This window comes from Sorghum bicolor, chromosome 3 (assembly GCF_000003195.3).
Source record: "Sorghum bicolor cultivar BTx623 chromosome 3, Sorghum_bicolor_NCBIv3, whole genome shotgun sequence".
In the NCBI taxonomy this organism is placed as follows: Eukaryota; Viridiplantae; Streptophyta; class Magnoliopsida; order Poales; family Poaceae; genus Sorghum; species Sorghum bicolor.
This window is the reverse complement of record NC_012872.2, coordinates 1,298,288-1,324,916: the sequence shown is the minus strand read 5'-3', so window position 1 is coordinate 1,324,916 and position 26,629 is coordinate 1,298,288. Positions and strand designations below refer to the sequence as shown.

The following is a 26,629-nucleotide window of genomic DNA, read 5'->3' as shown; positions in this document are numbered from 1 at the left end:
ATAAGAAATTTTGTAGTCAGTAGCTCGTGCATGCGTTACAACAAGAGAAAAAAAACTTTCGAACATTCATAGGGAAACGATAGAAACAGTATATACCCGTTCTAATTTACATGTCATTTTGACTTCTCTAGATATATAACTTTTACTATATATCATTATATATATCTGTATGTATAGGAAAAACTATGTACCTAGAAAATCCAAGACGGCCTACAATTTGGGACAGAGGACGGTACTATTTATGTTTTCCATTTATAAAATTTAAAAGCTAAGATTTATTTTGTGATGACGATGACATCAGCATATAAGTTAATGTCCATAGCCCACTATTTATTACACTGTTGTAGTTAATAGTGTTTTTTCTGACGTTTGAGGACCCTAAAATCCTATAATTCTAATATCTGATTAAAGTCAACAAGGAGTTAGTTGATATTATGTTTATAATTGGTCTATCCACTTATGATTATGATGGGAAACTAACTCGAGTTTTCACAAGCTAGCCCTCGTCGATGATTACAGAGATACATTATTTAGACTAGTTGAGAAAAGGGTCTAAACATGGGTTTTTTTGACACTCAGATATATAAATGTGAAATTTTGATAAAATAAAGGACTAATTAGTAAAAAAAAATCAGTGTGTGCGCCCCTTATGTACCGTTAGAAAATTAGCACACCTCGAATGACCGATGATCCCACTTTATATTAAACGAAATCTTTATCGTAGGACTCGCCGGAGTAGATGTAGAAGCTGTCCACGACGATGGGCCTCACGTAATGGCCGCCGGCCTCCACCACCGTCATGGAGTGGTCATCGATCGCGAAGTTGAGCGCCGACAGCGACGTCAGGCTGTCGACGTGGAGGCGGTACGTCTTCCCTGGCACGGCCGTAGATAGCGTCGGCGGCGCACAGCCTGCGGGGTGGGGGACGTTGCGACCGGCGCAGCGCTGCTGCTTGACGAGGCTGTCGTGCCCTGCAATGGTCATGCTCCGGTCCTCAGACATGTCCAGAGCCCGGAGACTGCATTCAGCACAGGACCACGAGTAAGATACCTCAGAGATTAATAGAGGGTGTAGAAAAAATAGCAGTTGCAGTCGTCATGGAATTGTGCTAAACTATTAACTCGTATGTACCACTTCTGTTAGAAGATGGTCATTTTTCTATAATTCTATCCTCTACTAAAAGTAGAACTAGCGCTTGTACATAAACACCCCTTTATCCCTATAAAGGCAGAGCGCCTGTCAAAGCTTTCAAAAAAAAGGGGGGGTTGGAATTAGCAGCAGCTGAAATCTACATATTGAATAGTTCAAATTCAGTGTATGAAGTTGAAAACCACCATTTGACGGCAGGCACCCTAGGTCCATGCAATCTAGTTTTGGAATGAACTGCGAGGGAAACTAAGCTGCCTGGTAACAGCCAATGATAAGCAAGGATGGGCATGTAGGATGGGAAAAAGTACATGAAGTGAACTTTCTCCCGCCGCAGTTAAGCTCATTCACAAAGCTCTCATCGTTCAAAGACCACACCTTCACTGTATCTTCACTGACGGACACCACATATTCGCTAGTGGGATCCCAGCACAAGGAATCAACATCCTTAGTGTGGCTCTGCATTTTCCAAGAAATCAGACTATCAGGGCTGCTTTTAAGTGATCTCTTCTCAATAACAGGGGAACTATAGTGATTAATATAGAAATGAATGCTGACTACAGTTAGCAAGATTCTGAGAACATTACCTTCATCGAAGCCTCTTCTGAAACATCCCTCTGAACAGTAATTTTCATCCTATCCTCATATATCTTTGCAGATAAAGCACTTGCAGCTATATCATTTTGTCACACTGGTGGATCAGCAGCAACAGTACCATTCGGGGCACTAGTTGTAAAATCAGTGTTTTAGCTGCGCGGCTGTTGCTTCTGCTGCCGCCGGTGCTGCTGCTGCTCTTGCGGATACTGTTGTGCATGCCTCTGTAGCAAGAGCCGCTGCTGGATCTGGTGGTGCGATTGTTGCTGCTGCTCCCATGCTTTAATCGACTGTGTGGGCACAAATTTATATGCCATCATATAAAGGAGCACAAGAGTACAAGACAATGCAACTGGCAAAAGAAGTCGTAGTTACTTCCTCTGATCACAGGTATCTATAACTTTGACCTAAGTCATAAATTCTCCCAAGTCAAACTTCTCTAATGTTGACCACCAATATCTTTGAAAACATTACTTCAAATGAAAAGAGTTATGAATTACAAAAGTAGTTTCTATAACGAGTCTAGTCAAGTAGTAATGTCAAACTTATCTTGTTAATCTATATAATTTAGATATTTATAGTCAAAGTTCAAAAGTTTGACTTAGGACAAACCTAGATGGATTTATATCTATGATAGGAAGTACTGCATAATCTTCACAGTAGATGTCTAGCAATAACAAGTAGCCACGGATAATCATCGCACTAGATCATAGCCAGTAGAAAATAAACCAGTACGAGCTAGTAGCCACATGAAGGGAACTAGAATATCGGGCTCTTGGGAGTTGGGACCTTGATTACTATTTTCCAATCAGCTGCAAAGTAAATAACAGCTGTCTAAGACCAATAGCTGGAAGTTGGCGCAAGTACCATCTATCCATGCCAACAGTGGGAATTGGTAAAGGTGCATAATATTTGAGTATTATCCACAAACTTTTACTCAAAAATTAGCAAAACCAGCTATTTTTCTCAGATGACGCAGGAGAGAAAAAATGGTACAAGAGCAAGGAGAAAGAGCCCCATCGGAACACACACCCAATTACCTAGAAAACACACACCTGACTATACGAGAACACGACCAAGGAGACTAAACTGCCAAGCAGAAACTAAGGATCTGTGGCAATCGACCTTAAGAGCAGGTGCTGGAGGACTACACATAGGCTACATTTTAGCAAAACTAGCTGAAAACCCAGGCAGTACAAACTAACCGCAGAGAGAAATGGTATACATCGGCTCCAAAACTTTTTAAACAAGCAAATTCGTGGCATTTACTTGACAGTTACACAGTTGTCTTCTATTTTGCAACATGGGAAAATCTTATGAATGATGTGAAAGCAACCAAACACTATTGCCTAGGTACATTAATTGATCTGTCATCCTTTTCCTCAGCAACTTTCTTGAGCTTTGCTTGTCCAATTAATATGGATGTAATCAGCCCTAGAAATGTATATTCATTGTGCATACATGAGGGACACGTGTGATGAAAACAATTTCAGCATTTCGATTCTAGGTATTGTGTAAGATTATATCAGTTAACCTGCCAAGTGTAGCCTGTGAAGTACAAGCAAGCCCCAATGAGGCAAGTAATAATCAAGATGCATGTTCTATAATAACCACAAGTTACTGTCTCAAGAAAAGAACCTGAAGGTAAGAAGTGGCAGAATCAGAATGCTTCTTGTTCGTCCCTGCAATGAAGATGTCCCAGAAAACCGACCACCATTCAAAGAGAAACCCCCCTGGTGCATCGATCGCTGTTGCAATGTAAAAAGAGGCAATACTATCAATTACAAGGAATTATATTACATTTTTCATAATGACACCACCACCACCACACACACACACAATGACACAAACCGACCAAAAAAAACTCCTACTTTGGTGTCAGTCAAAATACAAACGCCTACCCCAATTTTGTTTGGGACTAAGCTTTATTGTTGCTGTTAGTCAAAACATAAATATGGACCAATACTTCAGTGCTTCGCTTCAAACTAATGCTTCAAGGAATCAAAGTTTGGCCCTTTATGCCAAAAGATAGAAGCTTCGAAACTAAAAGAGCAGCACAACTAGATAGTTTTATAATCTGATCACAGCACTCACAAACAGGAGCGGAGGCACATTGCTTTCGGCTTGGAATGCCTTCGCCGTGTTCTGCAGGTTCCTCTTCAACAGGTAATCATAAATGTAGGAATCCAATCTGCTTCTCAAATAACAAGCATAGCAAGCATTAGAGCAATATTTTTTTTCATTAAATTTTTTTCTAGTTTTCCTTTTAATTCTTTTTTTTGTTACAATTTTTTTTAGCTTTCCTTTTAATTCCTCCTTTTGGTTGAAATAATCACAGTAGTAACCTTTCTTACCACTTGGGAACTCAGCTAAACGCTGTTGATATCAACTCCAATTGTTGTTCTTCATGACGTTCTCTTAGTGCATCCAGTTCATCGTCAAACAGGAATTTATATGTTTGACGATACCCTTCATCCTTCATGTGTTTCGCTAGCCTAATCAACTCTACATTTATTTTTTCCGCTTCAGGGTGTTGCTGTTCCCCAACAACAAACACATTAACTTGGTTGTTAAGCTCAACCCAGCTACACCCTGGATCTTTGCTAACACCTCGGAGTCTCATCAAATGTCTCACCCGCTCAACATCATTCCACTTCCTCTGGGCAGCATAAATGTTTGATAACAATATATAAGCAGATGAGTCCTCAGTACCTAATTCCATCAGTTGTTCACCTGCATATGCTCCAACATCAAAATCTCGTAGACTGCGACATGCCCCTAGGACTATACGCCATAGGCATGTTCCATGGTCAATAGTTATTGATTCTATGAAGTCCTTTGCTTCTTTTAACTGGCCTGCTCGGCTAAGAATATCAACTATGCAAGCATAGTGATCAAGCTTAGGAATTAAACCATAGTCTTTGCTCATTGCCCTAAAATAAAACCAGCCTCTGTCAACTAAGCCCATGTGGCTACAAGCACATAAGACATTAATGAATGTTATATGATCTGGTGCAATTCCCTCTAGCTTCATCTCCTCGAACAGGTCAAGTGCGTCCCTTCCACGCCCATGTTGTGAAAAACCAGAAATAATTGAGTTCCATGAAATAATATCCCTATCAGGCATCCTTCGGAACACAACCATGCTATCTTCAAGGTTTCCACACTTTGAATACATAGTAGACAAAGCTGTTCCAACAGAGCCCCCCAAACCAAATCCACACTTCAAGATTTGTGCATGCAATTGCTTCCCAGGCTCCAGTGCTGCAAGGCACGCACATGCTCTGAGTACACTAGTTACAGTTAAATAACTGGGCATAACACCCTCTTTGTCCATCCTGGAATACAACATCAGCGCTTCCTCATGCTCCCCATTCTGCACATGCCCAGTAATCATCGCTGTCCAAATGACAACATCATCGACATCATACAATTGGTGAAACCCATCTTTCGCATCACCAGTACAGCCACACTTGGCATACATGTCCACCAGTGCACTCTTCACATAAACCTGCCTCTCAAACCCAAGCTTCACCATCAAACCATGTGCCTGCTTCCCAACCACCAATGCGCCCATATCACTGGATGCGTTCAGTATCCCAACAAAGGTGAATTCAGTTGGTGAGAAACCTGCCGAATGCATCTGTAGGAACATCGTAGCTGCACAATCTGCTTCCCCATTCTGAGCATACCCCGTGATCATTGCTGACCATGTGATGGAGTTCCTCTCCTTAGATGAGCCAAACACCGCCATTGCTGCATCCATACACTCAGCCTTGGCATACATTGTGACAAGTGAATTCTCCACGGACACAAATCCCACCAAGCCATCCTTCAATACCAGCCCATGCAACTGCACCCCAATAAGCAAACCCAGTGGCACGCTAACTGCGCTAAGAACAGCTGTGGCGACGAACTCATTTTTCTCCAATGGGCACTCCTGAAGCATCAGCCGGAAGAGCTCAAAAGCCTCCTCAGAACACTTCCCTGTGGCATACCCTGACACCATGGCAGCCCAGGACACCGCATTCCGATGTGGCATTTGATCAAACACCCTCCGGGCATCAGAAATAGCTCCCAGCTTGCAGTACATGTTGAGAAGGGCGGTCGAGACGAAGACGTTATTGGAGCCAGAGGAGGACGGCAGCTTGCACGCGAACGCGTGTGCGACGGCGCCAGCGGACGCGGAGGGCACGCGGGCGGCGGCAGTGAACACGGCGGCGAAGGAGTGCGGCGTGGGGAGGACGGCGTCGGTGGAGGACATCATGGAGCGGAAATGGGAGAGAGCGGCGAGGGGCTGGTGGCGGGAGAGCGGGTTGAGGAGGGAGTTCCACGAGGCGACGTCGCGCAAGCCGGCGGGGATGTCGGCGAAGACGGCAAAGGCTGCGCCGAGTAGGGGCCGCGGGGGGGAGCAGTAGAAGGTGATGAGAGAGTTGGAGACAGGCGTGTGGGAGGCTGCGCCGGACTTGAGCGCCCAGCCGTGGAGAGCGTCGCCGGCGCGACGGGTGCGGACTGACGAGGCCGCACAGCGAAGGTGCTCGATGAATTGCGCGTGCGACATGCGCAGGGCGGGTGGCGCCGCACCAGCCATGGCATGAATTGGTCTGCAATGGGTTCGGGTCGATTTGGGAGTTGGGACGGATGAGGCTCTGCGCGCGGCAGGCTCGCCACCGTCTTGACGAGGACTGCCGGAGGAGGAGCAAACAAGAAGACCTCGCTGGGCGCCGCCGCAGAAAATAAATTGAGGCGCAAAGCAACGATGACCTCGCCACCGCCAGGGCCTTGGGCCTTGAGGAACAGGCCCACTCTTTTTTCACTGTAATGGGCCGTATTTTCCTCGGTTTCCAAAGATTCCAACGGTTTACGTGTTCGCCCACGCTCTCTCTCCGTAGCTATTGGCAATACTAGAGATCAACGGTTACGTTATGTACGATTAATATGAGTTGTTCCCCCACATTCTCAATTATATACAATTGCACTAGTAGTTCACAACTGTCAACGTCAAATAACTTTCTCTAATTTTAACCACATTTTTGGAAAAGTGGATTGTAAAATTTAAATAAATGAACCATGAGCACACATATTTAGAACCTAAGTTAATATTGAATAATTGTTTATACTCTTTCGTAACCAAGAGTGCAATTTAGAACCTAGAATCTTCTTTTCTTGTAAAGATACAGCGGGGAGCTTTGAAAAAAAAAAGTAACATGACTAGCTAGCATTAGAGTTTTAATTCAACATTACATGAAAAATGTATGACTTAATAAGATCAAAATTTGAAAGCCAAAATCTAGATTTATGATGTCAACTTGTCAAGCCACACGGTTGCAATAAGAGTTGACGTAACTTTACATTTGTCCCAAGTCAAACTTCTCTAATTTTATTTTAGATATTTTTTCAAAAAAAATATGTAAGCTCAAATAAATGCACTATGGAAAATATATTTCATGGACAAATTAACAAAAAATAATTTAATGTTGGTTAGTTTTTTCTACAAACTTGTTCAGAATTAGACAATTTATTTCAATATAAAGTGGCCTTCAATTCAGAATTAGGTTCTCATTCAAATGGTACAGGATTATTCGATACATGCAACTTAATTTTAATAGTATTTAAAAACTTTTTAAAAGTGTTTCCTTCTTCCTAATTTTAATGGTGGGTTTATTTAGACTTTTGGAACCTATTTTCAACTCTAGAAAATTATTGAATTCCTTGTGATCTATAAATAGGATTTCCTCTAGAACCTCTGACGATTTTTAATAATTTTTCAAAGCTATCAAGATTATGTTTTCAACTAAAAGTTAGTTTCCAAAACTCAGAAAGGTTGATTTTTTGACCCTAGGGGCAGTGTCCAAACACACTATGATGGCCCACCAAATAGTCAAATGGGGTTAATCTAGACCAGTTTGGTTCCACCCGAAGACTGAGATAGATTCAACATGGACTTAAAAACTTATTTGGAGATATAAATATTACTAATATTTTCTACAACTCTAGTTGAACATAAAAGGTTAGCCCTACATGAATGAATACCATAACGACACTTAAAAAGGAGTAGAGGAAGTACTTGATATGAACTCAGGTAATTTAAGAACTAGATGTGAAACACACAAATTACATTCCATCGTTAAAGGATGATTCACGGGTATATGTGTCTTGTGTGTGTCCCTTATGTACTGTTAGAAAATTATCGCATCTTGAGTTAGTGACGATTCTAATATTTACATCCTTTATTTCGAATTTCTCGCTAACCAAAGTTGGAGAACAAAGATGATTCATTATAGTATGCATAAGATATAGAAAAGTTGTTATAGGATATAAAGATATAGAAAACGATTTTTACTCAAATAAATGACTCTCCAATTGATGATTCAGAAAGTAAACTTTAGAAAGACTCATGAAGATGCTCAAAGAAATCAAAAGAAATCCAAGAGCTTTATTTATCACTTAGTAACAGTACTAGCAGTACAAGATACAGTCTTAAAAATTATTGAAACAAATTGGTTGGCTTATTACAAACTGTACACAAATATAAAGAATTGGTCACGAAAAAATGTTGTCATGTGATGGCGGCGCCCGGTTTACCTAGCTCAAGGCTTTTTTTTTTTAAAAAAAAAAAAAGGGGGGGAAGCTCAAGGCAGGGTCCTGGATCGTCCACAGCCCATGATGGACTTGGGCAAGCGGCCGACCTTGTCCACGCCCTCCTCGAACACCACCCCCATGCCCATGTACACGTGCGCCTCGATGTGACAGTGGAACAGCCACACCCCGGGGTTGTCCGCCACGAACCTCACCGCCGTCCACCCCTTGGGATGCAGCGCCACCGTGTTCTTCATGACGGGGTCCCTCAGGTTGAACCTGGCCGTGTCCGTCTCCGGGTCGAACTTGCCGTCGCCGTAGGCGAGCACCCAGAAGTCGTGCCCGTGGAGGTGCCACGGGTGCGTCTCGCTCTTGTTGTTCAGCGCCACCGTGTTCTGCAGCACCACGTCCACCACCGACCCCAGCGCCAGCCGGTACACGGCGCTGGCCACCGTCCCGTTCGCCGCCGGCGGCCTCCCGATGTCGTAGCTCCTGTAGTCGTACGTCTCCGGCGGGGGTCGCGCGTCGTCGTAGGCGCCCCGCAGGCCGCGCTTCATCGACACCAGGTACGGCGTCGCCGGGAACGCGAGGGAAACGCCATTGATGGCCCACTTGGTGTGGCCGCCGATCCGGTTCTGCGTGTTGAGGAGGAGGAGCGCGCGGTCGGGCCGCGGCGGCACGGGCTGTACGTGGTCCCGGTGCGCGACGGCGAGGGACCTGCTCTGCTCCACCCGGGCCGTCACGTCGTCCCATGCGGGTCCTTCCGGCCGCGGCGTCGGCGGCGCCGCCCGCGGGTCGTTGCTGGCGTAGCTGAGGATGGCCACCGCGCTCGTCGTGTTGCGCTCCCGGGCCACGACGTGGGACGCCGCCCAGTAGTTCCGGGACGGGTCCTGGTCCGCCTCGACCAGCACGGAGTAGGACTCGCCGGAGTAGATGTAGAGGCTGTCGACGACGACGGGCCTCACGTAGTGGCCGTCGGCCTCCACCACCGTCATGGAGTGGCCCTCGATCGCGAAGTTGAGCGCCGACAGCGACGTCAGGCTGCCGACGCGGAGGCGGTACGTCTTCCTCGGCACGGCCGTGAAGAGCGTCGGCGGCGCGCATCCAGCAGGGCGGGGCCTGTTGCAGGCGGCGTCGCCACTGCCGTTGGGAGCGCGCGAGCAGTGGAACGGCTCGAACACTCCTCGGCCATTGATGAGCAGGGACTGAGGCTCGCCGACGAACCTGAGCGGGTCGGACGCGAGCCCGACGGCCTGCTCGTACACGCTCTTGTGCCACCAGTCCATGAGCAGGACGGTGCGCTCCTCGTCGTAGGTGAACGGCTCCGCCGCGACGCCGCCGTCGGGCACCGACGACGACGACACGACAAGCATGCCGTCGAGGCCGGCCACGCGCTGCATCCCGTAGTGGGCGTGGTAGAAGTAGGTGCCGGGCCTGTCGACGACGAACCGGTAGGTGAAGGTGTCGCCGGGGAGGATGGGGCACTGCGTGACGCCCACGGTGCCGTCGGCCCACGGCGAGCCGATCTGCCGGATGCCGTGCCAGTGGATGCCGGTGTTCTCCGTCTCCAGCTTGTTGTGCACGGTGACCACCACGGTGTCGCCCTGCGTGGCGTGGATCGTCGGACCTGGGGACTCGCCGTTGATGGTCACCGCCAGCTTCTCGACGCAGTCGAGGGACTTGTAGTGGTACGCGATGTCCCACGTGTAGTGGTGCACCTTGGCCTCTGCGTACACGGAGAGCGCCGCCAGCGCGCAGAGGACGAGGAGGAGGAGGACGGCGGCGGGCATGCGCAGTGGCCGCCGCGGCGGTGCCATTGTGTCGTACGTCGTCGGTCGTGAGAAACTGATCGAGAACGATGGAAGAGAACGTACTGGTCGAAGAAGCTAGCTACTAGTACTAGCTAGGTGATATTGCTTGGTGTGTGTGTGTGTGTCAGTGTGTGTAGTGTTGAGCCTGGGTGCTGCCACAGGGGCCTTTTATACGTGCTGTGGTGCGAACCGGTCGGGTGCAAGTGTAAAAGCTCTGCACTTCGCATGCGTGCGTGCGTGCATGTGCTCAATTTGGACAAGTGTTTCAAGTCTACCATTTTTGTTTTTTTAAAAAAACTTCAAGTGTACAATTTCAAAAAAGCACACGACGCGGAGAAAAAAGTTGTTAGCCGTCGATCGTTATGCTGAGTTCTCCAACCGCGCGCGACGCGGCCGAACCGAACTAGTAACTCACACCGCCCCTCTCTCGCGAACGAATCAATAATGGAGCGTTGCGTGTCAACAAGGACCGAGTCCAAGCAGCAATGAACACGCGCAGTCGAGTTTGATTAGTGTGTATACATACATACTACATACAGTGAATGGAACAAGAAATAATCAATCATTGGCCGAGTAGTTTTTCTTTAGATCCGGACCAATTAAAAGCTAGCTCGTGCTCGTGTGCGCGCCACCTAAGCCAGGTCTCGATTGATCGTTGACCGTACTTCTACACATGTTAATGGAAAGCTCGTGCTTTGTCTCCAGGACCGGCCTGTGATACCGTTAGACAAACAAACCTTGAGTAACGACCATGAATGAGTGCAAGCAAGGTCCCTACTTAACTTTTTAATATATTGTAATATATTAGTGTAATTGGCAACGTGGTCATAATGAATGCCTCACCTACCGGCACTGTTCATCTAAACAGCCGTTTAGACCGTTTAAACGTCGTTTAAACACTACACAGTGGTACACCGTTTCTGTTTAATTATTTGTTTAATCCGTTTAATTGACTGTCTAGCCTGTTTAATGGACTGTTTAGCCCGAATAATGACTAAACGACAAGTGACCAACTGTTTACCATTTAACGATTAGGAAAGCATTACCTACACAGGGGTGAATCTAGTGGTTCCGGCTTAATTGCCTCATCTGAATGGATGGATCTACCGGAGAGGGCTTGAGCCCCTACTGCTGGCAAGCCCTTAAAAGCCTCCCCCGATAGCTTTAGAATATGGCACAGAAGTTGGAAGGACGTTGCTACCACAAAAAATTCAAATGGCATTAGTTTTGCATCTTAGTACCTTCAACCCCATTTGAACTACAGTCCCCCCTAAACTTTTATTCTGGATCTGCCACTGGCAGTAGCGCCTCCACTCTCTCCTCCTCTGGCCGCCGACGATTGAAATAGTATAGGAGATAGTATGAGGACATCCGTAGCCCACTCTAGTGTGACCTCCTTGTCCCCCGGCGATAACTCCACCACCAACAGCTATAGTTACTAGGACCAGATCGAAAATCAAATTGGCAAGACCATCGGTTCAATGGTTCGTTGGTCCAGCCGTTTAAAACTGGTTGAACCGATGGTTCAATTGTTTTGCACCGGTCAAATCGAACCGGCCACAAATAGTTTGAACCGGTATATATAAATATGATATAATTAAAATTTGAGCATTGAACCTATATAACTATACGATATAATATAATAATTGACAGATTGAACAACATAATTTAATTGCACAGCTGCAATGTGCATACATCATGTAAATAGAATGATATGGTCTCAAATTCAAAATACAAAGTGCGTGATAAACTGATAACATGAGATTCACACTTCACTTCACACACAAATCTGTCTTCTCTTTGATTGCTTCTCCTTAAAGAACACTCTTAATTGTTGGTTGATCCCCTGGTCCAGTTCTAGGCTTGAAATATTTGCCAACGCTAGGAGTAGCCGCTGGTCTTTTTTTTTCCTTTTGTCTAATGCAGCTGCAACACGACGTGATGGTGCTGCATTAGTATTGGGGACTTCAACAACATCTTCTTCTCCAGGTTCTGGCTCATATTGGTTTTCTTCCTCATATTCCTGTTGCATCTTCTTTTTCTTCGTATTCCAATCTTCAATATTTTGATACATTGCATGCTCTACCTCAGGATTAACCTTTTTACATGCAGCTACATTACCAGGGTATTTGGCCAAATGTTCCTTAAAATAATGGATTCCTCCTCCTTGAATGGAATTAAACACCATGCAAAATTTTTAGCAAAAAGGTGACTATTCTCCATTTTAGATTTTGATCTCAAGAGGGGAAAAAAGCCGAAAAAAACCTCAAGAGGCCATCGAGGGCAATATATTCTGCATTTTGGATGGAACTAAACATAACTTTGAAAACTTTAGCATTTTTCATTCCATCATTTCAAATTAGTTGGTATTTTGCATTCCATGAGGAACTAAACATGCCCTAAGCTTTTTTTTCCTTGGCTTAACTTTGTTACAGTGTATATATGTGATTTAATAAACACCAAATAACTGGTGCGTGGTCCTGTGCCGGAAGCACAAAGGAAAGGAGGGCCTCTGCTGTTCGCAAGAGCCTTTCCATTGGCCTGTTTGTTGTGGTGCAACAAGGGCCGGCAAGGCCCTGCCGTCGAGGAATTTGTTGGCCTTGGCCCAAGAAGTCGAATGCTAGAGGCTTGAACGGGGACGACCATGACTGGAGAACCACAAGGCATGCAGTGCAGGCACGGATGCCGACTCCAAGGATGGAGGATGCGACGCGAATCCCTCGTTGATTCGGCCGGTCGGTTAACGATAACAAAAAGTAATTAAAAGCAAGCGCGTGACACACAGGGCAAGTTGGCGGCGGCATGCATGCCCCTTGCTTGCAAATGCAATTGCAAATGCAAATGGATGCGACGACATGCATGCATGGGCGTTGTAGGATCGGAGAGCGCGCCGTGTGCCGTGTACGCGCTGGCACTCGCATGCACACCCCATATGGTCATGTGCGTGCATGGCCGCGCGCGTACGTGGAGTAAGTACGTGTTTAGTTGCGTTTTATTTAACAATTAGTGTCCAATCATATACTAATTAAACTCAAAAGGTTCATCTTATAAGGTCAGTCTCACTAAAGAGTTTTATAGCATTGTTTCCAAGACTATCATGTCATGTGAAATAAAATAAAATTTAGATGAAACTCTCATTTTTAATGGAGAGTTTCATTTTATGAAACGCCCAGAGTTATCTTTTTTTTTTCAAAATCCGTGTAAGACATGCTATTCACCTGTTTGGCAGGGCTCCTCAAGAGGAGCTTCTTTAGAGGAGCCGGAGCCATTTCGGTGAAGCCGCAAATTGTGGCTTCGCCGAAACGGCTCCGACTTCTTTGCTTTTTATTTAAAAATGACTTCTCCAGAAAAACATTTGGTAGGGCTCCTCTGGAGAAGCCAAGGCTGAAGCCGAAGAGAAGCCCTGTCAAATAGATCCTTATTCTTTCGTCTTTAGCTCTAATACCCTTCTGCCCAATAGAAATTTAGGTAGGCTGACGATTTTGGCGCTGTTGGGGACATCATTAAGGTCATCCCATAAGACTTTTAGAAGGACTTGCTCCAACATATCAACAAGCCCTACTAATATACGGGTTATGAAAAATGACTTCTTTAAAACTACAACTAGCGGAGTAGTCTTAGTAGGGTTTCTTGATACTCCTGTATTATGTAGCCAGGGCAGCTTTTTTCACCTAGAGCTGGAGCAAAAGGAAAACAATTCTAATAGCCTGTCCTCTTAAAAACTTTACGAAACAGTTTTGTGAAACCATTTTGTTTACATAGTGTCGACGAAAGCTAGTCGGCAGTCTATCTTGGGGTATACCCACGGTAGTAGTTTATCGGCAGACAGGTGCGCAAGCTACGAACTTGATGGTGACGCAAAACACAGACAAGGTTTTTATCTAGGTTCGGCCGCCGTGTGGGCGTAATACCTACGTCCTGCGTCTGATTGTATTGCTGTGGATTGAATTGAGTTTTTTTCCCTATGGGGGTCCCTTGCCTCTCTTTATATAGTCCAGAGGGCAGGGTTACAGATCTGGAAACTAATCCTAGTCGGTTACAATTGCCATAGATAGCATGATATCAATTCTTATTCTAACCGACTAGAGTCCTGCTTGATCTCCGCGTCTTGTTTCCTTGCGCGAAACTCCGAGCAGTTGGATCAAGCCTCGAACTATCTCGTGATGGGCCAAGTCTCTTGGCCCAAGTCTAGCCGTAAGGGTATAGGGGTTTATACCCCCACACATAGTGCTTCGATTCTACTAGAGAAGCTCCTCCACCATAGAAGCACTAATTTAGAAAGATCTCATGCCAACATGTCCTTAGTTTGATGGTTATATATATTTTCCACGATCAAGCAATTCACCCGTGTTTCATTAAGAGAAAAAAGTGGTACAACAAGAAGTCCCTATCGGCGAGCAGCCATAGCAGACGACAACCAAAGCAAAACCTAGCTACTAGGTCTCTATTGTTAGAGCAACTCCAGCACAGCATGCAAATTGAGCCTCTATTTTTTTCATTTGCATGCTGGGCTGCATATAACAGGGGCCCAAAATTTACTTCAACTCCAGCCCAACAACCTCCTATCTGCTCACATGCTGCACGCACGCCAGCTCCAGCTTCGACTCGCACGCACGCCCCTATCCACGATGCCCCGCCTGCTCGTCGCCGTAACCATCAGTGGCCGCGCTGCGTGGGAGCGGGAGGAGGCGGAGGCGGCGCCTGCGCACGCGCACACGCAGGAGCCCAAGCTCCCATCCAGGTCCATGGTTGGACGGATGGTGGTGGACGGCCGCCGCGGTGGCGGCAGAGGCAGAAGCGTTGCGGCACGCGTTGTGGCCGCCGACGAAGTTGTGCTTGTTGTTGTGCATCCAGATCTTGAAGACGCCCATCTCCTGGCACCACTCGTCGACCAGGGCCTCGTCGCGCTTCTGCAGCCGCCAGCCCAGCCGCTCCGACAGCGCGTGCATCCGTTGCTTTTGCTCCGCGCTGAATTTGTTGCGGAATCGGCGCCCCAGGGAGGCGGGCGGCGGCGGCGGCCTCGGCGCCACCGCAGGGGGTTTGGACGCCCGGGCTCGGCGCACCAGTGCTCAGCCCGAGGAGCATGTGTGGCGCCGGCGCGGCCTGCTGGCGGTAGCCGTGCGACGGCAAGGCTGGCCCCGATAGCGGCGACATCGGGCGGTCCTCGTCGAAATCCGAGCCCTCGTCCGACTCCTCCTCGGTCTCCTCGTCGAAGGCGGCCAGCAGGCGGTCGTCCGGCGTCTCCTCGCCGCGCATCGCGGCAGCTCGGCGAGCCGGCGGTGGAAGTTGCGGTGGCACCTGCACGTGGCGCACCTAAGCGAGCTCCGGTCCGCCGGGTCGGCCTCCAGCGACGGCATGAACTCGCCACACCCGTCCTGCGCCTGGAGAGGAGGGGGTGCTCGCACGGAGGGCAAGGAGGAGGAGGCGGCGGCGGCATAGCGTCGGGGGCATCGAAGGGGAGACCGAAGCCGGCGAGAGGATAGGATCCTCCTATTCCTGCGGGCCTCTGAGTAAAATTTGGGAGTCCTCCTAAAATGAGAGCCCAAGTAGGAGGCCCACTGGAATTGTTTTTTTCACTCAAACTCCTAAAATTTAGAATAGAGACCTGTTTAGGAGGCCCACTGGAGTTGCTCTTACGATTACATTTGCGACCAAAGTGACGCAGCTGCCTCAAGCGGCGAGAAACCCGTTGCTACCCAAACAGTTGCCTCGCTCACAATCTTACTTGGCAGCTCATGCGCCCGGACAGCCAGCCGCTGGAATACTCGATTGTTGCGTTCTTTCCAAAGACTCCAGGTAACAAGCAACACTAAAAAATCGAAAGCCTGTCAAAATTGTGTTACGACTAGAAGGCGTTGCCTTAGCCACCAAGAGGCCAGGTCCTCCGATTCATTGGGCGCTAAGTGTCCCAGGCCGAGCGGCATTAGCAAGGCAAAGCAGACCAACTTTGCAAACGCACATCCAAGAAAAAGGTGCTCTCAACTGTCCGACTCCTGACTACACAACCCGCAAGCATCGTCATCCTGCAGCCCATGGCATTTTCTCCGTTTTGTCGTCCAGACACTTTGATACAGGGTAAGCTAGAAGAAAAACTTAACCCGCGCCGGCGCTTTGGCCTTCTAGAGCTCCTTGGCTCCTGGCATAGCCGTCGCTCCATTGGAAAAAGCACGGTAGGCCGACGATGTGGTGAAGCCACCATCAACCGACCATTGCCAAACGAAAACGGTCTTCCTAGACCGGATCAAGCTGAACCTCTTGTAGGATCCTCCACACACGGATGGTTATATATAGTTGGAGCAACCCGTCTATTATTGTTCGCTCCACTCTACATACATAGTTTGATTTTTAGCGTCGTCTCACATGCTTTGATTGTGGCAAATATTATCATTAGGACTTTACTCCATCCATGTTAATTATCAAAATTGCCTGTGCATGCAGCATCCTACTAGATGAAAACAAGTAGACACCTTTACTAAAAAAACAAAAAACCAAAACAAGTAGACACCCACCAGGAGGTCGTCTGTGTGAGAAATCCTGTATTTGTGATGTCATATGCGACAGGCAGGCAGTTAGGTATACAACGACGACGGTAGCTAACAAGCTCGCACACTTGTGACATCATTTATTTATTTATTTATTTATTTATTTATTTATTTATTTGCCCAATGAGCACCTCCTCACACACACACATTGTACATACCTGATCGAGTAGCTAGTGACTTTACCAACAGAGTGCAGACACGGAAGAAACCGACGGCTACGATCGACAACTCTCTGCTTTGCACGTCTTCTTGTTGGCGGCGTTATGCATGTTCGTTAGTCATATATATGGATGCTTAAAGTACACGATGCATGCATGGATGTGTATAATTAAGTTTTAGTTGCAGTTAGCAGCAACGACGGAAGATAGTTTAATTAAGCGCGTCAATTGAGTTTGCATGATCCGTGTCCGTGACCATGATGATCTAATTAGTCTCTGGTTGGCAACTAGCCATGATGCTAACAAGGCCTTATTTAGTTTCCAAAATATTTTATAAAATTTTTCACATTCCCATCACATCAAATCTTGCGCCACATGCATGAAGCACTAAATATAGATTAAAGAAATAACTAATTACACAGTTTAACTGTAATTTACGAAACGAATCTTTTGAGCCTAGTTAGTTTATAATTGAACAATATTTATCAAATATACAAACAAAAGTGCTATTATTCATATTTTACAAAAAAATTTATAAATAAACAAGGCCCAAATTAAATCGTCTCCTAGTTGACCGTCTGCCGGCCTCGTGGTTCTTGCAGTGGCCGGTGGCTGGCTTGCCGCGCGACGGGCGACCGAAGCATATATATGCATGCAGCCGGGGAGGCAGAGGCAGGCCGACATGCATGCCACTGCCAGCCAGAAGCAGATTATATATGGCAGTGGTCACTAGTTTTTGTGTTAATTAAAATCTCCATGTGTGTGTATATGTTTGCGATGTTTTAACTTTTAAGTAAGCGATCCACGATATATGTATAAATAAAAGATTCTTGTCAGGCAATAATAATAAAAATTAGTCGCCCCCTGCAAGCTAGCAGCTCCCCGCACATATGGAATCTCGATATTTGTGTATAGATAGATGATGATATAATAATATATTAGATAATTTTTTGTTAAGGCCTGTTTAGTGTTCACTTAAAAACTTTTTATTCTATCATATTAAATATTTGAACACATATATAAAACATTAAATATAAATGAAAAAATAACTAACCGTACAGTTTGCATTTACAAAGAGCACGCAAACTGATCCACTAAACTTTTGCATTAGCACATTTTGTGCCTAGATAATTGGGTTCGAGGCCTTATTAATTTTTAGTAGCCAGCCTCACACTCCGTCGCACCGATATCACCGTTAAAAGTGCCTTGGATCTCCTCAGCTTCGGATTCTGCAGGCAGAGACACATCGGCCAAGCCGTTGTCACTATCATCGTGTGTGTCGATGAACTGCTGCTGGGCCCCAACAGCTGAAGCTCAGGCGATGCACATAGCTGCTGCCCCGAAGGCAATGACTTCCCAGGTCCACCAACTCGGCCAAAAAAAAAGTATATTAACACTTGGCTACAACAACAATGAATAGATACACTATCAATAAATGTTTTAAAAACTATAATTAAGTTTGATCCTATACCTGTTGATTTATTTTTCCATTAAGCTGATTGGAGTTAGATCGAGAAACTTAACTTAGGATAGAACGCTAATTAAGATGGTTTATATATGTGTTTTTTTTAAAGGAGGGAGTATATGTTTGTTGCCTTACTTCACGCCTATTTGGATGGTGCAGGGAAAACCTAGCTGAGGGAGCACGCAATTAATTTGACTTTCACTTTTCTTATCCATGACAGTTACTCAAAGGCGCCTACTAGTTTCGTTTGTGGATTAGTGGTCCTCATTACACGACGTTCCTTTCATAGCCGTAACTACCCTGCTTGCGTGCTGAATGCTGACGTACGTTGAAATGTACAGATCAGCTCTAGCCGTGAGCAAAGGTGTGGGATCTTCTATATTTTGCATTAAACAAATGTCATGTATATATATATATATATTCTATTGTGGATCCCGGCCAGTCGATGCTTCATAATGTTTTCTGATATTAATCTAAGTGTTTCATTAATTATTAGCATCGATCATTGATACTGAAGTACTCCCTCCGTTTACAAATACTACTATTTCTAGCAGATTTCAGACAGATTAGTGTGGCAAACAAAAGACCATTCTACCCTCAATTAATTTAGGTTCCACCATTTAATCATGCACGTTAAGCCATGGTTTTCTAGTTCCAACGAGCTACATTTAGTGCTAACTATACAGGCTCAAACAATTACCATACGCCAAAGTACTACTCCCTAGAAGAAATTAAATGAGCTGGTGGACTACGGAAGTTCCGAGGAGAAATTAAATGGGCTGATGGACTGAGTATACTAGTAGAAATAGCAATATTTGTGGATAAAATTTTCTCCTAGAAATAGCAGTATTTAGTGACGGAGGGAGTATATACGAGTGGCATTGGTAGGGATGCAAGCGAGCCATCCTACGAACCATTGGTTGGAGCAGCGCTGACAAGATGACCGGCTAGACAAAGAGCAGCAGAAGAAGTGCCATCAATATCATTTCCTAACTTCTTTTTCTCCGATACGTAAAAAACTTGTGCATCTTTGTAGTTAAGGTAAAAGAGTTTGATACAAACAACATGCTTCTGGCAAGCGCCCTGGCTAGGAGGTCTACACATAGCCAAACCCAATCGTTGCATGATTAGAATTTCACCTCGCTTAAAAACAGGCACACTCGAAAGAGGCTTTGAGCTACAAGACGCTTGTTTTGCAGCGCTGGCACCACCTTTGCAGGGAAGTCGAATGAGCTTCCTCGATCTATTGTCTTTGTTGGATACTGCCTCTTATCCCTCATATGCCTACAACAAGATGAAACCATTTCCTTCTCTATCTTCGACAATAAAATTTTCTTGCCACATCAGGTAGCACTATATAATAATAAATACATATACAAATTCTCCTAGTTTTAGCACCGGGAGTGTACATCGTCCCTGATACTCCCCCTTTGCAACCCTGTAGATACATGCATGCATCTACAAATATCTGTACATATGCATGCATGCATGCATGCATGCATGTATCCCGTGCGTAGATAAAGCAATTAACATGCATGCAATGCACGGCAGCTGCATAGCTAAGCTAGAATCCCAGGATCTTAAAATGGACAAGTGGTTAGTTTCCTTAACGAACTGAGTAGAGTTAGACTACTAGTATAAGGCCCATGAATCACGGGTTGCTAACATGCGTGGGCGGCTCTCTCTGATCAGTAACATCCACACTTGGAGACCAGTATACGTAGCATCATGATGCATGAATTGACTGGTGACCACAGCCAAAAAAAAAAGTCACTGTCAACTGCCAAGAATCGAAATTAAACTAACGGTTCATATTTATTTATATGATGATGATGCAGGCGGGCACGGGGTCCAGCGACGCGACACGATGTGATGCATGCATGTCGCTGCCCGTGCGTACGTTTCACTATAGCTTAGCTTGAAGTAGAAACAACGGGATAGCTATAGCAAAGCCATTATACTTGAGATGAGATGAGAGCCACACACTCGTTGGTGTCTCTCCCTCCTCAACTTGCCACATGCTCGTATTTTTTAAAATTGTTTTTAAAATTTAATAAAATTCTTTTTTCATAACAAGATGTCTGTGATAACTTTATTAACTTTAAAACAGGGTAGGCTCAATCTTTTGAAGGTACATACTAATTAAGATAAGGTCTACGCGTGTTCATACGTTAATATGCATATATGTGTGTGTTTCATGTATTGCATGTACTCGGTGATTCTAGAAAAATAAACGCTCCTTATTAGCACAATCCCAATAATATATACCCACTATTTTTTATAGACACTATATGTACAAATAATGGTCCTAATGCATGGATAGTTTATATAGAATAATTTTTTACTCAATCATATACATTCTCTCTCCATTCTATACAAATCACATCCCTTCATATCTTGGTTCTCGTATAAACATAGTTTCTAAGGGCACTCCCAATGCAGAAACCACCATAGTTTCTATAGATATTAATTCTACCGCCACCTAAGCATTTTGCTGATGTAGCAATGTAATCGAAGAGAGAGCAAAAATCATATAAACCGGGTCTAAGTTAAAAACTGTGTCTACATGAGAACTAAGACATGAAGTGATGTGATTGGTAGACAATGGATAGAGAATGTATGTAAATGAATAAAAAATTGTTTCGCGGAAACTATTCATTCAGACCATGGTTTCTATATGTAGTGTCTATAGAAATTAATAGGTATAGAAACTACATGTAGTTTCTAGCATTGAGAGTGCCCTAACTTAAGCACGGTTTCTATAATTTTTGCTCTATCTTTTTAATAACTACCTTATCACATCAGCAAAACTCTTAGGTGATAGTACAATTAATGTCCATAGAAATTATGGTGATTTTTGCATTGAGAGTACTCTTAGGATATGTGAGCAATTTGTTGTATGTGTGGTATGTGTTACTATAAACACATGAAAGTTTCACGCCCAAGAGACAGCTTAGTTAAGGGAAAATTGTTTAAGACTAGTTTATTACGTGAGTCTATTGATAACGAAGTCAAGCATATAAATGGATTATTATAATAATATACATGACTATGTGGCCCTACATGTAGGTTTTGAATTACTCCCTCTCCATCATACGAAAAGTTTATGCATGTATAGCGATTTTCATGTTGAAAACTTAAACCGATGTTGCTATCCATCGATTTCCAGGTGCATTTTTATGTACGTATATTTCTATGGGTCTCTTTCTAGGATTCATTATTCTTATCTGGTGCTATAATGAGACGTGTAGATCTTGACTTCACCATAAGCTAGCTCCTTAATTTTCATGTGTATTCTATATATGTATGAAAATGGTTATATATGTACATCATGCATCACTTCATCCACAAGCTACGCTCAGGAAATTGATATGATGGGAATTAAGCAATATAGTTAAACTACCTTAGGAATAATATATAATCAACAAAAAGAAAATACCTGTCTCATACAAATGAATTAATTCTGGCCTTAATTAGTTAATTTATGCTATTTAAGATTTGAAAACAAGTATGTTACAATTCCATTCAGTGGTTATATGACCATGCATGTTTCTCCTCTTGTTTTCAAGGTCATACATAATTTTGGTTTTATGTGTAAAGGAAAGAAGAAGAAAAATACTTATATAATTTGAGGTCTGATAGCATCAACCACTTCACATGCACACAGTGGTGGACTCAAAGTTTTTTTTAGAGCTAAGGTAATTTAATAATGGGACTAATTAAACAACGAATCATCAGACCTTGTCTCCTTTATATATTTATTTATGCTACCTAATAATTGGACCTAATATAATGGACATAAACGCTGAGCAGCTCAAATAGAGGCCTAGGGTCGCCAAGCCCTGGATATATATATACATGTAGTGGTCCTTGCTTTGGTAGGGAGCCTATATATATTTGATTGTGTGATGCAAGAACAAATAAATGCCTGAGCATTTTGTGCAACCTTTCTTTATCACACACGATGATGTGTTGGGAGATTAGCAAAAGCAAGGTGTCTAGCTAAGTAGTCAACTACTCTACCTCATATAGGGATGAGTGGATTCAAATTCAGGGATAAAAGATTAGCTAATGGGTCAGCAGTTTATACATAAGATATATATATGCAGCAGGATAAATAAATTATAATAAATGGGAAGAAGGCAAAGTTGTCTCCATCGCCTTAGTTTTGTTTTCTTACTAATTTTTTTGTGGTCACGTTGGCACCGGCCCCATCCCATTTTTCACATAATTATCAAGTGTGCAAGAGGGGTATGACCTGTCTGTTGCGATTCAACTTGATGGCATGGACATGTGTGTGCCTTGACTATTCAAAAGGGTGAGAGTGAGAAAAAACTAATCATAATAAAGGGCCGGTACGGTGGTGATAGTTGTTGTTGATCAGTGAGGTTTGCTATGCAATTTATGTAGTATTATATTGATCACCTTTGGTACTAGATCCAATGATTGGATTATATATAGGTAAATTCATGCAGATTCTTTAGAGCTTCATTTTTTAGAATTTAAGGCTCCAAAGTTTCTTTGACACCAGCTATCAACAAAAATAAATAAATAAATATATATAGCTGTACTGCGATTCGCAAAAGAAACAAAATAAAGGGATGTTTGGCACTGCTCCACAAACTCTGTTCCACAAACTCCACCATGGAGCAGCTCTACAAAAAACTGGAGTTTGTGGAGTACCCCTTTAGGTGCTCTCACAACTCCACTCTTTTTTCTCGAACTCAGTGCGTGGAGCTGAAACCGTTTGACTAATTAAAAAACGTAGAGCAGCTGAAAAACGTGGAACAGAGCAGTCCCAAACACCCCTAAATATTGCAAAGAAGCAACATTATTGTTGTTGTATGTATTTTAATTAGTGGTGGTCGTTATTGTTTTCTTATGGGGCAAATTTAAATACGCTTATATTTTATTTGTTATAGCCAACCTTTTTGGTGAAATTATGGAACCTAATTTCCTCATCTTGTATTTTACATTAGTGTCTAGCGCTCTTAACGCTGCTAACACCCTTGAGTGTGTGATGCCAAATTTGTTTTGGCCTCACTTGGCTGCTACGTCATCGATCAGAACTGACCTACCTCGTCACCTCACTCACTATAATTAGTTATTAGTTCGGCCATATGTACATCTCCAACCCAATAAATTGCATGTCAGCGCAAAAGCTGAAAAGAAAAAAAATATTCATCCGGCATGTGTATATTCTGAGAAGAAAAAACATTCTCGGGAGGATCCACTAATAACGATTTCCCTGGTTATCAAGATCAAAGAATTGAAAATTGTTACTATGCTTTAAATATTTTTGTTATCTCTCTCTCTCTGTCACACACTTTTCATGCTAGGCATCACTAAAAATACAAATAGATGAGTCTCTATCACCGAAAGAATAACATTATTAAATTCTATAATAAGTCCTCACCACAAAGAACTTGATCAGCTAACCGTTGTCAGTTCAGGTCTTGTTTAGTTTCCAAAATTTTTCAAGATTCTCTGTCATATTGAATCTTGCGGCACATACATTAAGCATTAAATATAGACGAAAATAAAAACTAATTACACAGTTTGTCTGTAAATCGCGAGACGGATCTTTTGACTCTAGTTAGTCTATAATTAGACAATATTTACCACAAACAAACGAAAGTGCTACAGTTGCGAAATCGAAAAAATTCACCAACTGAACCAGGCCTCACTCCTTTTTATTTACTGTTCTTCTGCTTATCATAAATCACCATGCTACCATGCTTAAGGGTATGTTGGTGTGTCTTACGCTGGCTCTAGCTCTGGCACCATTGTAGTATTGTAATATTTCGGAGTTAGAGCCCGTGAAATCAAGATTTATGGCTTATCGTCTCTTAATTTCTAGATCATTTTTTCTTTGTTTTACGAAACAACTACTTGTTACATTAGTGAATAGTGTCTCTGTAGTAATTCGGTGGGAGGGGTTGGGGGTGGCCTATAAACCGCACCAGCTTGCTTAAGAAGAGAAGGCTATTAATTTACAATAAAACCAACGAATACCTCTATTTTATTACTGTATCATCTATAATCAACCTTATATAGCCTACCCATGCATAGTACAATACGGTCAGTCTCAATACATGTTTCATGAGAGTGTCATGCATATTAAATAGAGTGCCACGTAAGCAAAATTGTTGACTTGGCAGTGTCATTAAATGAAGGAGTTTCTTCAGATGAGAGAGGAGTTTCATCCCCATGAAACTTCTATGGCTCGGTTACCTAGTTTATAGTCTTGGTAACTGTGCCATGAAACTATGCATTGAGACTGGCCTACTTAGCTATTATCTATGTATATAGACTATACACCATTAATGTCTAGCTTATCTCTCATCTTATTCTCCTCCAAGTTTGTTTGAGCCTTGGCTAGCGTACAAACTAAATCTGATGCAACAATTTCTATAGGCCCTAGGGTTGCTGTGCATTATCTTATAATACTTGGTCTAACCAAGTTTTCTCCAATAAACAGAAGCAATACATAATTTAGGATAGTGCATCACAGATGGTGAGATCTCGTTGGAGGGATAAACAAAGTTGCAGAGAGATAGCTGGGTAGCAATAATTAGAATATAATACTAATGAGGTTATGGATGGAGGGCATGTGCACAGTGCAGGCAGCGTGCACAGCTCCCGCTGGCGGCAATTGCGTGGCCGTCCATTGGCCAAGCCCATATCTTCATGGACCACCTTTTTAACAATGTGCGCAATTTTTTTTATTTGTGACATTCAATTACGACATTGTTGACTTTTAACACGGCCGCAGTCCCAATACCAAAAATTACATATAGTTTTTTTAAGAAAAAAGTTTCCCCAGCTTTATTACTATAAAGCTAACAGTATTTGCAGCTCAAGTTCGGAGTTTAAGTGCAAACAGGCGCAGGGCCACATAGGCCTTGTTTAGTTCCAAAATATTTTGCAAAATAGATACTGTAGCTCTTTTATTTGTATTTGACAAATATTGTCCAATCATGGACTAACTAAGTTCAAAAGATTTGTCTCGTCAATTCCGACCAAACTGTGCAATTAGTTTTTATTTTTATCTATATTTAGTACTTAATGCATGTATCTAAAGATTCGATGTGACAGAGAATCTGAAAAATTTTACAAAAGTTTTTAGGAACTAAACAAGACCATAGTCAACAAAAAAAACCAAACATTCAGGCCAGGAACGAAAACCACACCCTAGCTCACACACTGAACTAGGCCCTATTACACTGACAGGACATCACACTTCCTAAGCCCTCCAAAGGCTGAGCAGTTGATTGAGCCTACCTTGATCAATCCAATCTCCATGTGATCTGCGACACTGATCTTGCTTCGGCTTCCGCTAGACAAACTATCTGCTCCACACTCTCCTGGACCTCCATTGTGAACATTGGCATCCAGCTTCGCAATATCCGTCCTAGCATTGTCGACGAAAGCTAGTCGGCAGTCTACCTTACGTATTATACCCCCACAGCTAGTCCCCGAGCACCATGTATTATACCCCCACAGCTAGTCCCCGAGCACCATTGTCGACGAAATTCCAAAACTGAGATGCATCGCCAGATGCATCGTACCGATGTAGTCCTCGAGCTTGCTGGAAGGCGAAGTATGAGCCTTGTAGCAAGGTCTAAAAAATAAAATTACCCCTCAGTTGTATATGAGTCCAATTCATATGTAACTGAGAAGAACAGTCCCAAGCTGTGATTGGAGAGTGATCGAAGTAAACCCCGAGCACAATGAAGGGAGTGATTGACGAGTCCCCGAGCACGGTTGAGAATGTAGACGTGCTCGGTGGTCGGTACAGTCCCCGAGCACGGCGTAGGGACCGGTGGACAAGTCCCCGAGCGTGGTTGGGAACGTAAACGTGCTCGGTGGTCAGCACGGTCTTTGAGCATAGCATAGAGAGTAGTCGTCAAGTCCCCGAGCGTGGTTGGGAATGTAAACGTGCTCGGTGGTCGGAGCAGTCCCCGGGCACAGCGTAGGGAATAGTCGACGAGTCCCCGAGCGTAGCTTGTCGACTGGGCCAAACTCCTGAAAAATAAATATAGAGAATAGGTAGTACATGATGTATAAATAAACTCTAGATAAAAAATCAGTACTGAGATAAGTTTTATATTTTTTGTTATAAAATTAGCACGAGTAGTTAATTCATCCTAGAGCTTGTACCAGCTCTGGTCTAGCCAACAATCAGCATGAGGTGCAGAACCTAGACATGCATGAGATTGCCAGCCTCGCCAGAGAGCTACTGCCGACCACCCAGAACGCAGAGGGCGGATCTCATGCACGTGTAGGGAGGAGTCGGAGACAGTACCGGCTCTGGAAAACTCGTATAGGAGA

General features: G+C 44.0%; 2 protein-coding genes and 1 pseudogene across 5 annotated transcripts; all 3 read right to left on the bottom strand.

Annotated features, from left to right (window-relative positions):
• On the bottom strand, positions 436-6,460 carry LOC8079490 (pentatricopeptide repeat-containing protein At2g33680). Of its 4 annotated transcripts, none has more exons than XM_021455349.1 (6): positions 4,095-6,460; positions 3,835-3,934; positions 3,379-3,488; positions 1,734-2,030; positions 1,458-1,605; positions 436-1,018 (listed from the first exon to the last, which is right to left on the bottom strand). In XM_021455349.1, the coding sequence occupies exon 1, from the start codon at positions 6,329-6,331 to the stop codon at positions 4,106-4,108; it is 2,226 nt and encodes a 741-aa protein (XP_021311024.1). In that variant the 5' UTR covers positions 6,332-6,460; the 3' UTR covers positions 436-1,018; positions 1,458-1,605; positions 1,734-2,030; positions 3,379-3,488; positions 3,835-3,934; positions 4,095-4,105. The 4 variants fall into 4 exon arrangements, with proteins under 4 accessions (XP_021311024.1, XP_021311025.1, XP_002454923.1 ...); XM_021455350.1 differs by having other exon boundaries at positions 1,734-2,092; positions 3,835-3,931; XM_002454878.2 differs by having other exon boundaries at positions 3,835-3,931.
• Positions 8,154-10,258, bottom strand: LOC8079489 (L-ascorbate oxidase). Its single transcript, XM_002454877.2, has one exon. The coding sequence runs from the start codon at positions 10,134-10,136 to the stop codon at positions 8,373-8,375; it is 1,764 nt and encodes a 587-aa protein (XP_002454922.1). The 5' UTR covers positions 10,137-10,258; the 3' UTR covers positions 8,154-8,372.
• On the bottom strand, positions 14,750-15,867 carry LOC8081386 (annotated as a pseudogene).